Source organism: Dipodomys spectabilis, unplaced genomic scaffold, assembly GCF_019054845.1.
Source record: "Dipodomys spectabilis isolate Male_0828 unplaced genomic scaffold, ASM1905484v1 ptg000002l, whole genome shotgun sequence".
NCBI lineage: Eukaryota > Metazoa > Chordata > Mammalia > Rodentia > Heteromyidae > Dipodomys > Dipodomys spectabilis.
The window spans coordinates 43877721-43892069 of record NW_024870679.1 but is presented as its reverse complement, the minus strand read 5'-3'; the positions used below and the strand labels follow the sequence as shown (position 1 = coordinate 43892069).

The 14349-nt window shown below is 43.6% G+C and overlaps 1 protein-coding gene and 1 long non-coding RNA gene across 2 annotated transcripts in view; one reads left to right on the top strand and one right to left on the bottom strand.

The window, feature by feature from the left end:
- Nucleotides 1-2992: 2992 nt before the first annotated feature.
- Nucleotides 2993-7106, bottom strand: LOC122111883. Its single transcript, XR_006148058.1, has 3 exons — nt 7018-7106; nt 3196-3265; nt 2993-3070 (listed from the first exon to the last, which is right to left on the bottom strand). It is a non-coding gene; the product is annotated as an uncharacterized LOC122111883 (long non-coding RNA).
- A 133-nt stretch (nt 7107-7239) lies between these two features.
- Clspn (claspin) overlaps nt 7240-14349 on the top strand; it is a 36966-nt gene continuing 29856 nt past the window's right edge. Inside the window, exons 1-3 of the mRNA XM_042684665.1 lie at nt 7240-7384; nt 11138-11243; nt 12466-12914. Coding sequence (XP_042540599.1) covers nt 7361-7384; nt 11138-11243; nt 12466-12914 — 579 coding nt within the window. The 5' untranslated portion in view covers nt 7240-7360. The remainder of the gene's footprint in view (nt 7385-11137; nt 11244-12465; nt 12915-14349) is intronic.

Sequence of the window (14349 nt, the reverse complement as noted above, 5' to 3'; positions counted from 1 at the left end):
GGGACTCCAAACAAACATTCATTGTAATATTTATTCTTTTTTTTTTTTTTTTGGGTCCGGTCGTGGGGCCTGAACTCTGGGCCTGGGCGCTGTCCTTCAGCTCTTCAGCTCAAGGCTAGCGCTCTACCACTTGAGCCATAGCGTCACATCCAGCTTTTTTCTTTTTGCTTATGTGGTACTGAGGAATCAAACCCAGGGCCTCAGGCATGCAAGGCAAGCGCTTTACCACTGAGCCACTTTCCCAGCCCCGTAATATTTATTCTTATTTCTTCTTTTTTCTTTTTGTCAGTCGTGGGGCCTGAACTCTGGTCCTGGGTACTGTCCCTCAGCTCCAGGCTAGCACTGTACCACTTGAGCCACAGCGCCACTTCCTGCTTTTTCTGCTTATGTGGTGCTGAAGAATCAAACCCAGGGCCTCATCCATTCAAGGAAAGCATGCTACCACTGAACCACCTTCCCAGACCCTATTTATTCTTATTTCTATAGGAAACACAGGACCAATGATGTCTTCTGACACAACTGTTTCTTGATGGTTGAATAACAGTCCTGGAGGCATTTTTTTTTTTTTTTTGGTCTGTCATGGGGCTGAACTCTGGGGCCTGGGTGCTGTCCCTCAGCTGTTCAGCTCAAAGCTAGAGCTCTACCACTTGAACTGCAGCACCACTTCCAGTTTTCTAGTGGTTATTGGAGATAAGAGTCTCAAGGACTTTCCTGCCTGGCCTGGCTTTGAACCACCATCCTCAGATCTCAGCCTCCAGAGTAGCTAGGATTACAGGAGTGAGCCATAGGTGCCTGGCTTGGGTATTTATCTTAGTGGTAGAGAACTTGCCTAAATAACATGTATGAGGCCATGAATTCAATTCCCAAACAAGTAAAAGATATAATTTAGCCAATTATCCTCTCCAAACTTTCTTAAGCTTCAGTATCTGCTTTTGCATGTCTGCCAAGGTACAAATATAAATAGAACACATGAAAATGGGCTGAGCATGTAATGTTCCATGACTTATTTTTGGGCTGAGCATGTAATATTCCATGACTTATTTTCTTTCTTTTTTTTTTTTTTTTGGGTCCAGTCGTGGGTCTGAACTCTGGGTCTGGGAGCTGTCCCTCAGCTCTTCACCTCAAGGCTAGCACTCTACCACTTGAGCCACAGCGCCACTTCCAGCTTTTTTTTTTCTGCTTATGTGGTGCTGAGGAATTGAACCTAGGGCCTCATGCATGCAAGGCAAGCACTCTACCACTGAGCTACCTTCCCAGCCCATCCATGACTTATTTTCTTTTCATGCACACATAATCTCAGAATTTAAAGTATTGATTTTTGTGTGATATAATGATATATCTTACAAAATATATCTCATATGCACTATACTTACGAATAAAACCCATTTGGCTTTTTTTTGTTTTTCAGTGCTAGGGATGGAACCAAGGTCTTTGAGCAAGCTGGGCAGTTCTCTATTACTGAAGTATATCTCCAGCTAACTCAAATCTATTTTATTTATTTATTTATTTTGCCAGTCCTGGGACTTGAACTCAGGCCTGGGCACTGTCCCTGAGATTCTTTTGCTCAAGGCCAGCACTCTACCACTTGAACCACGGCACCACTGCTGACATTTTCTGTTTATGTTGTACTGAGGAATCGAATCCAGGGCTTCATGCATGTTAGGCAAGCACTCTGCCACTAAGCCACATCCCCAGCCCTCAAACCTATTTGAGAATCATGATATGATCCAATATTTTACAGTTATAATCAAGGGAAAAAAGGTTCTGAGGGAAAAAACCTAAACTAACAAAGCCATTTTGGAATCTTTGTAAAGAGAATCCTCTAGACATTTCCCTTTTGCAACTTATAACTTAGATGACTAAATGTGAAAGGCAAGGGATATAAAATTTAAGGGTGATTTCCATGGGCCATCAATGGACTATGGTGTCACTCACCATTCCAAATACAGACTCGCTTGTGGCACAAATTAATGTGCAAAATAAAAGATTTTCTGGGGACAGGAGAAATTAAGAGTTGTTGTTCAGTAGGTATAGAGTTTCAGTTTTATGAAATGAGTTCTGGCCAGGTGCTAGTGGCTCATAACTATAATCCTAGCTACTCAGGAGGCTAAGATCTAAGAATCGCTGTTCAAAGCTAACCTGGATAGAAGAGTCCATGAGATGCTTGTCTCCAATTAACCACCAGAAAACGGGAAGTGGCGTTGTGGCTCAAAGTGATTGATCACTACCCTTGAGAAAAATAGCTCAGGAACAGTGCCCAGGCCCCTAGTTCAAGCCCCATAACCAACCAAAAAACAACAACAAAACAAAAAACCCAGAGTGGGGCTGGGAAGGTGGCTCAATGGTAGAGTGCTCGCCTTGCATGAGGCCCTGGGTTTGATTCCTCAGTACCACATGAGCAGAAAAGGCTGGAAGTGGTGCTGTGGCTCAAGTGGTAGAACAGTAGCCTTGAGCTGAAGAGCTGAGGAACAGTGCCCCAGCCCAGAGTTCAGGCCTCATGACCGACAAAAAAAAAAAAAAGAAACCAAAAAAACACAGAGTTCTAGAGGTTTGCTGCATGGTAATGTGAGTGTATTTAACACTACTGAACTATATACTCTAAAATAGTTAAGGCTGGGAGAACAGTTCAGAGGCAGAACATGTACTAAGCACATACCAGGCCCTGGATTCAATTCCCAACACATGGGCTGGGAAGGTGGCTCAGTGGTAGAGCGCTTGCTTTGCATGCTCAAGGCCCTGGGTTCGATTCCTCAGCACCACATAAGAAAAAAGCTGGAAGTGGCGCTGTGGCTCAAGTGGTAGAGCACTAGCCTTGAGCTGCAGAGCTGAGGGACAGTGCCCAGGCCCAGAGTTCAGGCCCCTTGACCGGACCCAAAAAAAACAAAATCAATTCCCAACACATATATAAAAAATAAATTTTGAGATATTAAATTTTATACTATGCATATTTTACCACAATAAAAAGATGAATTAAAGCTTCTTTTTTCTAGCTCACCACATCTATTCACTGCCAAAATGAGATCTTTCTCTTTTCTCTGAAAGTAAGTGAAGAACAGCTCTCCAAAGAGATCTGAAAATAATAATATAAGGAATATTATTTCATTTATTCACTATTATGAGAAGTTTAAGAAAAAATAATATAGTTGTCAAGTAGATGAATTAATTAGTTCAACAAATAGTTACCAATTTTCCTACCTGGGTTGTTTCAAGCCCTTGGTTCTCAATGTATGATCTCCATATGAGCAGCACTTGCATTACCTGGGAACTTGTAAGAAATACTCATGGTTGGACCACACTTCAAACATGCTGAGTTAGCAACAATGGGGTTGGGGCCAGAAGTCTGTTTTCACCAGTCTTTCACATCATTCTGCATACTAAAGTTTGAAAATAACTATTATAGATAGTAAGGTAGAATGCTTTAACCCCCCACCCCCCAAAAAATCCCAAAGAGCTGTCTTCTTGGAAAAATAGACAACTAGATAAGAGTAGGTGGAAGTGTTATTTGGGTAATCAGAACAGGGGAAGAAAGGGGGCTTCAGAGGGTTCTCAACCAGTGTCTTGTGAGCTTGAAAGTCACATAGAGCAAGGTGTGAAATGGGCTCACCCATTACTAGCTTTTCAGAATTTTGCCTCCTTATCTGCTAAAATTAATAATCATATAATTTATCTCAGGGACTTTACTCTGAAGATTAAATAAGATAATTACTCTGGCAACTTTTCCTATCACAAAGCAAGTGCCTAATAAATGCTACTGGCCTTTCAAACAGATGTGTATTTAGGAATTATCGATGTAGAAATTAATGGTAAAATTGATTTAAAAAAGGGGGGGTGAGGGGCTAGGAAGGTGGCTCAGTGGTAGAGTGCTTGCCTTGCATGCATGAGGCCCTGGGTTCGATTCCTCAACACCACATAAGCAAAAAGAAAAAAAAAGCCGGAAGTGGCACTGTGGCTTAAGTGGTAGAGCGCTAGCCTTGAGCTGAAGAGCTGAGGGACAGTGCCCAGGCCCAGAGTTCAGGCCCCACGACTGGACTCCCCCCCCCCAAAAAAAAGGGGGGGGTGAGTAGACTAAGATACGAGTGAGATTCTTTTATTTGTTGTTTGTGCAGTCCTGAGGACTGAATCCAGGGTCTCATACATAGTAAGCAACTATTCTACCACTGAGCTATAAACCCAGCTCAAGACTAAGGAGAATGAAATCTCCTACACTGTACAATTAATATGTGCTAATACAAATGTGGGAAAATAAAAATATTCCCAGGTAATGGAATCTCGCTGGTAAGGGTGGAAATGGGTTGAGAAATGGTAAAGGAGTGAAGAAATGAAGTTGAGAAAGAGTAACTTTTTATACGAACCTAGCTAAGGCTAACAATTTGAAGAGGGGTTCAGAATGTGGCTTAGTGGTAGAGTGCTTGCCTAGCGTGCACAAAGCCCTGGGTTCAATTCTTCAGTACCACAGAAACATAAAAAAACAAGAAGTGGTGCTGTGGCTCAGTGGTGGTGTATTAGCCTTGAACAAAAGAAGCTCAAGGGACAGTGCCCAGGCCCTGAGCTCAAGCCCCAGGACTGATAAAAAAAAAAAAAATGAAGAGTAGGTGCGTGGATAGGATGAACAACCTCCTCCTGGTGTGCCTCTAATGTTCCTGGGATGTGAGACTTTCAAGTATAACAAAGTCTGGGGCAAACTGGATGGATTGGTCACCCTACCAGTGGATATGATCACTCTGATCTTTCCTTCCTGGTGCTCTGCTCCCTATTCTCCAACTTGAGAGGAAGCATAGGGGCAATGAGCTGGGATAACAGAATCTAGAGAGGCCAGCCTGTTGGTACATAGTCCAGGATAAATTGACCCCGAGGCTAAAAGATAATAATTTGCATCAAAATAGGAATCAGGGGATGGGAATGTGGCTTAGTGGTAGAATGCTTGCCTTGCATGCATGAAGCCCTGGGTTCAACTCCTCAGTATCACATACACAGAAAAAGCCAGAAGTGGTGCTGTGGCTCAAGTGGAAAAGTGCTAGCTTTGAGCAAAAAGAAGCTCAGGGACAGTGCCCAGGCCCTGAGTTCAAGCCCCAGGACTGGCAAAAAAGAAAATAAAAAAAATTGGAATCAGAATGGTCTAATAATTAGACCATTTTTTTCTTTTTCCAGGCTTTTCAAAGATAGAAAGCCCTCTTGTTTTCTTTTTTTTTTTTTTTTTTTTTTGGGGGGGGGGGGTCCGGTCGTGGGGCCTGAACTCTGGGCCTGGGCACTGTCTCTCAGCTCTTCAGCTCAAGGCTAGCGCTCTACCACTTGAGCCACAGTGCCACTTCTGGCTTTTTTCTTTTTGCTTATGTGGTGCTGAGGAATCGAACCCAGGGCCTCAGGCATGCAAGGCAAGCACTGTACCACTGAGCCACCTTCCCAGCCCCTCGTTTTTTGTTTTTTTTTTTTCTTCTTTTCTTTTTTAGCAGATACCTTGGCTTGAACTCAGGGCCTGGGCACCATCCCTGAGCTTTTTCAGCTCAAGGCTAGTGCTCTGTCACTTGAGTCACAACTCTACTTCTGGCTTTTTTTTTTTTTTTTTGTCGGTCATGGGGCTTGAACTCTGGGCCTGGGCTCTGTCCCTCAGCTCTTCAGCTCAAGGCCAGCGCTCTACCACTTGAGCTACAGCGCCACTTCCGGTTTTCTAGTGGTTTATTGGAGATAGGAGTCTCACGGTCTTTTCTGCCCGGGCTGGCTTTGAACCGCGATTCTCAGATCTCAGCCTCCTGAGTAGCTAGGATTACAGGCGTGAGCCACCGGCGCCCGGCTTACTTCTGGCTTTTTTTTGTGGTTATTTGGAGATGAGAATCCCACAGCCTTTCCTGCCTGAGATGGCTTCCAACATCAGTCCTCAGATCTCGGCTTCCAGAGTAGCTATGAATACAGGCATGAGCCACCTGCGCCCAGATGAGGGCTTTCTGTATCCTCAAATTAACCCCTAATAATTGTATAAAGTATTATCTTTTTTGTTTCTTTTGTATGTTCTTCCTCCTATGGCATTTCTCTGTTGTCACTGTATTTGATTTTGGTACCCTGAATTTTGTATATACATTTATCTAATTTGGGGAGAGAAAGGAAAATAAAATGCTGAAACAAGGACACAGGATGAGCCCTTTCAACAATGATACTCACAAGATACTATGTTGGAAATGAACTTTACAACTTTGAGGTGGGGGGAGCCGGGTGCCAGTGGTTCACACCTGTAATCCTAGCTACTCACGAGGCTGAGATCTAAGGATCACAGTTCAAAGTCAGCCGGGGCAGGAGACTCTTATGTCCAATAAACCACTAGAAAACCGGAAGTAGTTCTGTGGCTCAAGTGGTAGAGCGCTTGCCTTGAGCTGAAGAGCACAGAGTTCAAGCCCCACAACCGACAAAAAAACAAAAATCAACTGGGGGGAGGGGAGAGAAGGGACAGTAGGAGAAAAACAAAGGAGGGGGTAACAATGCTCAACCAGAAATGTACTCATTTTTTTGGGGGGGGGTCCGGTCGTGGGGCCTGAACTCTGGCCTGGGCACTGTCCCTCAGCTCAAGGCTAGCGCTCTACCACTTGAGCCACAGCGCCATTTCCGGCTTTTTTCTTTTTTGCATATGTGGTGCTGAGGAATCGAACCCAGGGCCTTGAGCATGCAAGGCAAGCGCTCTACCACTGAGCCACCTTCCCAGCCCTAGAAATGTACTCATTACCTTACTCAGCATCTTTACAATAAAATGAAATTAACAAAAAGATTATTGAATATATTCTTTGGTATTTGAGAATACTGCAAAATTTTGTTTTAATGTTCAAGGCTGTATGTCTGCTCCAGGGGTGAAGTTGGTGGAGAAAATTCCATTGGGGCCTAGGGCTCCCTCAGAAAAGATTCAGGTACAGAACATTTATCCATCCCCACCCCCAGATGCCTGGGGACCTATCCCAGTTCACTTCCGGCCTGGCGCGCTCATTCCTCAAATTACGCTTGGTGAGAAAAAGTCAAAGACCAGCGCTTGTAAGATACCTTCTTGCTGGGCCAAAGCGCCGGACCTCCACGAACTGGACAACTCCAGCGGCCTCCAGGGTGGCCGACAAGAGCGATCACGACCCGCCAAACCAACCCAGAATGCATTTATAGAGCCAGCCCGGGCACTTTCTGATTGGAGGGCCGGATGTGGGCGGGGACTCCGCTTGAAAACCGCCTCTGGATTGGAGAAAGTCATCGAGGTTGGGCCTTTTGCTACTTCTGGGCGCGAAAGCTCGAGCTGCTTTGCTGGACCGAAGATACAAGGACCTGCTTCCTTCGGCATTGAGGGAACTGGAGACGGCTTCCTTCGAGGGAGAGAGCGCAAGGAAGTGTCGGAATCATGACGGGCGAGTTGACTTCTGAGGTGAGTTTAGGCACTTATCGAGACCGTGGAGGCCGCGCGCGCTGAGGAGTGGAGCGGGGCCGGATAGCACTGGGCAGAACCGGGAGGCGCCGGCCCGGAGAACTACAGCTCCCGTCATGCACTGCTCCGTGGCACGGGCGGTTGCTGATGTTTCTGCGGTCCCGCCGCCCGGCTTCCCGCGCCCGGTCCCCGCGGGCCCTGAGTGCTCCTGGGTGGAGTGGCGCGCACTCTGCGGGTCCCTGCAGCCTGCCCTCCTCTTTGGCCCGTTCCGTCCCGTGGGTCCTCCTTATTCTAGCTCCTCCACTCCCCCATAAGAGCAGGCCTTGGTCCACCCGGCTGCACCGATGCCGAGCGAGGCTGTTTCCTGGCAGCTGGGCCCAGGAGGGTCCCTTGGCCTTTAGGGTTCTCCCGCGCTGGCCCTCTGCGTTTCCTCACCTGGTTGGGGAAGTAACACTCAGAGCTCCCGTCTGGTAGCTGACGGCTCACTGGCTGAACTGGTCATAAAAATCCTATCTGTTTCCAGGCTGGACAAGGAGTAGAATTTAAAAGGCATCGAAAAAACTCAGTCATCAAATGGAAATCATTTTTTTTTTCATCTATCTGCCTCTATCTATCTATCTATCTATCTATCTATCTATCTATCTACCTACTTAGTTGTATGAGAAGTACTACTGTGACATTTGCAACGCTTGTATACGATGTATCAACCTTACACCCACTGTCACTCCCATATATTCCCCAGGAAAAAATATTTTAGTGCAAAAAATAGCATGGTTTGATAATGAGCAAAATATCAGACTTTTTTATTTTTGTTATAAAGGTGATGTACGAAGGAGCTATAGTAACATAAGTTAGGTAAGAGCACATTTCTTTATGGACAATGTTACCCCATCCCTCTGTCTCTCCCCCAGTTTTTTTTTTTTTTTTTTGTCAGTTGGGAGCCTGAACTCTAGGCCTGGGCGCTGTTGCTCAGCACTTCAGCTCAAGGTGAGCACTCTACCACTTGAGCCACAGCGCCACTTCCGTTTTTTTCTGCTTATGGAGTGCTGAGGAATGGAACCCAGGGCCTCATGCATGCAAGGCAAGGACTCTACCACTGAGCCACCTTCCCAGCCCTCCCCTAGTTTTTCCCTCCAATCACTACCCACAAGTTGTATAGTTCATTTTCAACATAGTGTCTAGTGAGTTACTATTGCTGCATTTAAAATATCAGACTTTTAAAGACAAGATTTGACCTTGCGTATCGTATCAGACCTCACCCTAATCCACGAAGCTCTAGTAGGAAAGAAACTATTTCCCAAAGCAGTTTTTAAATATATTACATCTTGATGAATATCATTGCTTTCAGCATTCTCTCTCTTCCCCCCCATCCTGCCCCTTCCCTCACTAGAATTACTTCTTTTCTTTCTCTTCTCTTCTTTTTCCTTTCCTTTCCTTGCCTTTTCTTTGTCAGTCATGGGGCTTGAACTCAGGGCCTGGGCACTGTCCCTGAGCTTTTTCACTCTAGACTAGTTCTCTACCATTTGAGCCACAGCACCACTTCTGGTTTTCTGATGGTTAATTGGAGGTAAGTCTCATGAAGCCAGGCAATGGCAACTCAAGCCTGTAATTCTAGCTACTCAGGAGGCTGAGATCTGAGGATCGCAATTCAAAGCCAGCAGGAAAGTCTGTGAGACTCATCTCCAATAAACTACTCAGAAAAAACAGGAAGTGGTACTGTGGCTCAAGTGGTAGAGTGCTTGTTTTGAGACAAAGTGGCTCATAGACAGTAAACAGGCCTTGAGTTCAAGGGCCAGGATTTGCAAAAATAAATACAAAGAAGAATCTCATTGGGCTGGCTTTGAACCATAATCCTCAGATCTCAGCCTCCTGAGTAGTTATAGGATTACAGGTGTGAGCCATTGGCACTGGGTAAAATGACTTATTTTCAAAACATGATCTCACTATTTAGATCAGGCTGGCCTCTTGCCTCAGCTAGACTTGCAATATCATACTCAGCTATTGGGACATTTAAATTTTATTAGAAATTTCTAATTGGTACAAATATAAAAGATATTTATGATGAACCCATGGCCTTCCTTTGACTGTTATGGCTGATCCTGTTTCATTTGTACCTCTTCCTTTTTCCTTACATTGGAAGAAAATCTCAAGCCTGACAGTGGCATGTCATACCTGTTATTCTAGCTGAATCATGGTTTGAAGCCAGCCCTGGCAGGAAAATCCATGAGACTCTTTTTTTTTTTCCCCCGGTTGTGGGGCCTGAACTCTGGGCCTAGGTGCTGTCCCTCAGCTCTTCAGCTCAAGGCTAGTGCTCTACCACTTGAGCCACAGCACCACTTCTGGCTTTTTCTGCTTATGTGGTACTGAAGAATCGAACCCAGGACCTCATGCATGCAAGGCAAGCACTCTACCACTGAGCCACCTTCCCAGCTCACCATTAGACTCTTTATCTTCAATAAACTATCAAAAAAGCCAGAAGCGAAGCTGTGGCTCAAGTGGTAGAACACTAGCCTTAAGCAAAAGAAGCTCAGGGGCAGCAACCAAACAAGACCTTGAGTTCAAGCCCAAGGACTGGCAAAAGAAAAAAATCTCAGAAATCATACTTTCTCATCCACAGATATTTCATTGTGCATTTCTCAAAGACAAGGGCTGTCCAAAAAAGGATAATCACAACATTAATACCATCTAGTCATTGACTTCGGCTAGATTAATAACATCTAGTCAATATTCAAATTTATTATATATATGTATATATATATATATATGTATATATATATATGTATGTATATATATTTTTTTTGCCAGTCCTGGGGCTTGAAAGGGCCTGAGCACTGTCCTTGAGCTTCTTTTGCTCAAGGCTAGCACTCTACCACTTGATCCACAGTACCATTCCCAGCTTTTTCTGTTTATATAGTACTGAAGAAATAGAACCCAGGGTTTCATGCATGCCAGGCAACCACTGTACCACTAAACCACATTCCCAGTCCGATTCAGATTTCTTTGATTCAAAAATATTTTCAGTTTCTGTTCGACTCAAAATTCAGAATCTGGGGTGTTAGAGGCCTGGCTCAGGTGGTACAGTGCCTACTAATGAGCATAAAGTGCCAGATATCCAGTTCAAGCACCCATCTTCCACCAAAAAACAAAAACAAAAAAAAGGATTCAGTCTGCATATTATAATTGTTGATCCATCTACCCTTATATTATGTATCTCTTGCATTCTCTCTCTAATCTATAGAGTCCCTTCTGCTATTTCCTTGTAATTTGTTGTTTAATCAAGGAAAGCATTCTTGGAAATGATAAGAGCATACGAAAGACATACTAGAATACCCGTGTTTATTGTGGCACTATTCACAATAGCTAAGATATGTAATCAACCTGAGTACCTGTCAGCAGATGAATGCACAGGGAGCTTGTAGCTTATGCCAGTAATCATAGCTACTCAGAAAGCTGAGTAGCCAGCCTGGGTAGAAGATTTTATGTTGTACTGGGGTTTGAACTCAGAGTTTTGTGTTTCCTATATTGTGTTGTACCACCAAGCCACAATTCCAGCCCTTCATCTAGCAGCCTGTAGCAAGTAGTTTCTTTGTTTTCATCCTGTAATTTTAAATGTCATCCTTCAACCATTGTAGTAATTCTTTCCCTAGTTCAGCCTGATGATCCCATGATGATTTGTCTATCAGTATGTACTTAAATTAAGCTAGCCCTCTGTTCCTTTCTGGTTAATGCAAAGCTTATTCATATTTTTTTTAGGTTCACTTAGAAATCGATGATGTAAAACTAGTTTCACAAGAAGTAGACAGCCCTTCCGACAGTGGACAAGGCAGCTTTGAGTCAATTGAACCCTTGAGTGATAAAGGTTTGTAAAGTGCACTGTGCTATACTACATCTTTAACTTGCTGTTAAGTCAGCCACACTTCAGGAATCCTAAAAGAGTTGTTTTTGGATTTAATTTGCCTAAATAAAGCCCCTGTGCTCAAATGAATTTGTCAGAGGCTTGGGGGAAAAAAAAAGCCACATGGCAAGGGGCAAGGAGGACTTCAGATGAATTTGGATTTATCTGTCCTCTTTGGTAGATAGTGTAGGTTGCTTCTATGCAAAGATCATATAACTTCAAGTATGATAATGGTGGAACAGAAAGTTACACAGTCTCTCTCTCTCTCTCTCTCTCACACACACACATACACACACACAACTACAGAGCAAAAACTAAAGTGAAAGAACTTGTAGATTTACCACAAAAAGTAGTATATGTCAATTGAAGATTTGGGTTTTAACAGATATATAAAATAAATATAATACTATGGACTTAGAAAGGTTTGTAATATTCAGTACTTATAAGAATAGAACATAGGAACCCAGATTGGAGTGGATTGGATTTCATTGTTGTTGTTGTTTTTTTAATTTATTAAATTATAGAATGTCCTAGTCTTATTGCTTATTTTATTATAAAAGCAAAGTTAATGTGCTTATACCTTTTAAAAAATATCCATTTTTATTATAATGAATGTATAAAGTATCTAATAGCTATGACATTGCCTGGTAAAAATGCATTTATTCTGTAATAAAAAGATTTTTAGGGCTGGGAAGGTGGCTCAGTGGTAGAGTGCTTGCCTTGCAATGCATGAGGCCCTGGGTTCGATTCCTCAGCACCACATAAGCAAAAACAAAAAAAGCCGGAAGTGGCGCTGTGGCTCAAGTGGTAGAGCACTAGCCTTGAGCTGAAGAGCTGAGGGACGCCCAGGCCCAGAGTTCAGGCCCCACAACCGGACCCCCCAAAAAAAAAAAAAGAAGAAAAAAAAAGATTTTTAACACCTGCCAGATGGATTAGAACAATTTTACACATTGTAAATATATATAATTACATTTCTCAGCAAGAGACATTTTCCAGGGAAGAGGATTTTCAAAATATATTTTGAGATATGCTTTGCTACAATGGTAGTTCTTAATGGTAGTTACATAATTTCACAAGGTGGCATATATTTCTGTATGTATAATTGACTGTATCTGTGAAGGGTAATAAGACTCTGAGGAAGGCCAAATAATTTTGTTCCTTTAAAAATGTTTTTTGCTTCCTCCAGATTCAGATGAAGAGCTATTTGTGAGTAAGAAGTTGAAGAGCAGAAAGGTACTACAAGATAGTGATTCTGACATAGAGGACACAGGTGCCTCTGCAGAGCAAACTACCTATGACAGTGCTGAGGAGAACAAAGAGAACTTACATGCTGGAAAAAGTGGGAAAAGCAAAAGGATTTACAAAACGCTGGCAAGCAGTGAGGAAAGTAACATGGAGAAGTCTTTGTATCAGGAAAGTCTTGAAGAACAAGGGTCACTTAGTTTAGAGCCGAGTCCTCAATCTGGAAACTCTCTGGACTTCACAACTACTGACAGAAAATGTTTCAAAAAACCCCTACGTGGTAAAGAAAGAATTGAAGGAAAAACAAAAGTAAAATCAAAGAGAAGACTTGAGAAAGAGGAGAAAAAGATGGAGAAAATTAGGTGGCTAAAAAAGAAGGAAACAAAAAATGAGGTAATTTAAATTTTTTAAAATTCTGTAATTCAGTCTATATTCAAGGTTCTTTTTTTTGGTGGTGGTGGGGGGGCTGTTCTGGTTGGCTTGAACTCTGGGCCTGGGGAGACAGGAGGATGCTCCTGTGGCTTGAACTCCGGGCTCGGGTGTTGTCTCTCAGGTTCAATTTTTTTTTGCCCAAGGCTTATGCTCTACCATTTCCAGCTTTTTCTGAATAGTTTATGGACTTTTCTGCCAGGCTGGTTTTGAACTGTGATCCTCTGCTCAGCCTTCCGAGTAGCTAGGATTACAGCTTGGCGCTGACAATTATTTTGTACCTATTTATGAAGTACAGCGTGTGTGTGTGTGTGTGTGTGTGTGTGTGTGTGTGTGTGTGTGTGTGTGTGTGTGTGTGTGTGTGTGTGTGTGTGTAGGCAGGCACTACCACTGAGCCATACCTATTTATGAAGTACAGCGTGTGTGTGTGTGTGTGTGTGTGTGTGTGTGTGTGTGTGTGTGTGTGTGTGTGTGTGTGTGTAGGCAGGCACTACCACTGAGCCATGCCTCCAGACTTTTTTGCCCCTGTTTTTTGCCCCTGTTGTTAAGTTTAGACTTTGCCAGAAAACCATGCAGACATCCAGGTATAAAGAACAAAGAAAAGGTTTATTATCGGTAAAGCGTCTGGCAAGACCCCTTCCCACAAAAGATGAGTGAGGAGTGCCGGCTATTGTCTGAGATGATCTCTATAACCTAGGAAGTTTAGGAAGGGGCTAGAAGGGACTAGGAGACAGAGACCCTGTCTCTGCCATGCAAACTAGGATTTATGGCTGCTGCCCAAGTAGTAGATGAGGGGCCCCTGCAGCTGCCCAGACCTGAAGGTCACTCTAAGGAGCTCTTGATGCCTTATATGGTGGTAGCTGCTCCAGAGGAGTGCCATCTCAAGGTAAAAGGGGATTGGAGGCTGATTATTTACTGCCTTTACTACACAGGCCTAGTTTTGCCTAGGGAAAGAGCAAGCTATGAGAGAGGAGACTTCTGTGCTAACACCTGTTATTTTGGGTTGGAGCCTTTCTTGCCTTTTCTCAGGTACAGTTTATTCTTTTTCCAGTGGCTGGGGTACAGACACACCTCACTACACCTTGCTTCCCTTAAGATGGAATCTTGTGTACTTTTTTTTTTTTGGTTGGTCATGGGTCTTGAACTCTGGGCTTGGGCACTGTCCCTAAGCTCTTCAGCTCAAGGCTAGTGCTCTACCACTTGAGCCAACAGAGCCACTTTCAGTTTTCTGGTGGTTAATTAGAGATAAGAGTCTCATGGGTTTTCCTGCCCAAACTGGCTTTGAACCATGATCCTCAGATTTCACCCTCCTGAGTAGCTAGAATTACAGGTGTGAGCCACCAGTGCCTGGCTGTACTTTTTTTTTTTTTTAATAGGCTTAACTGGAACCATGATCTTC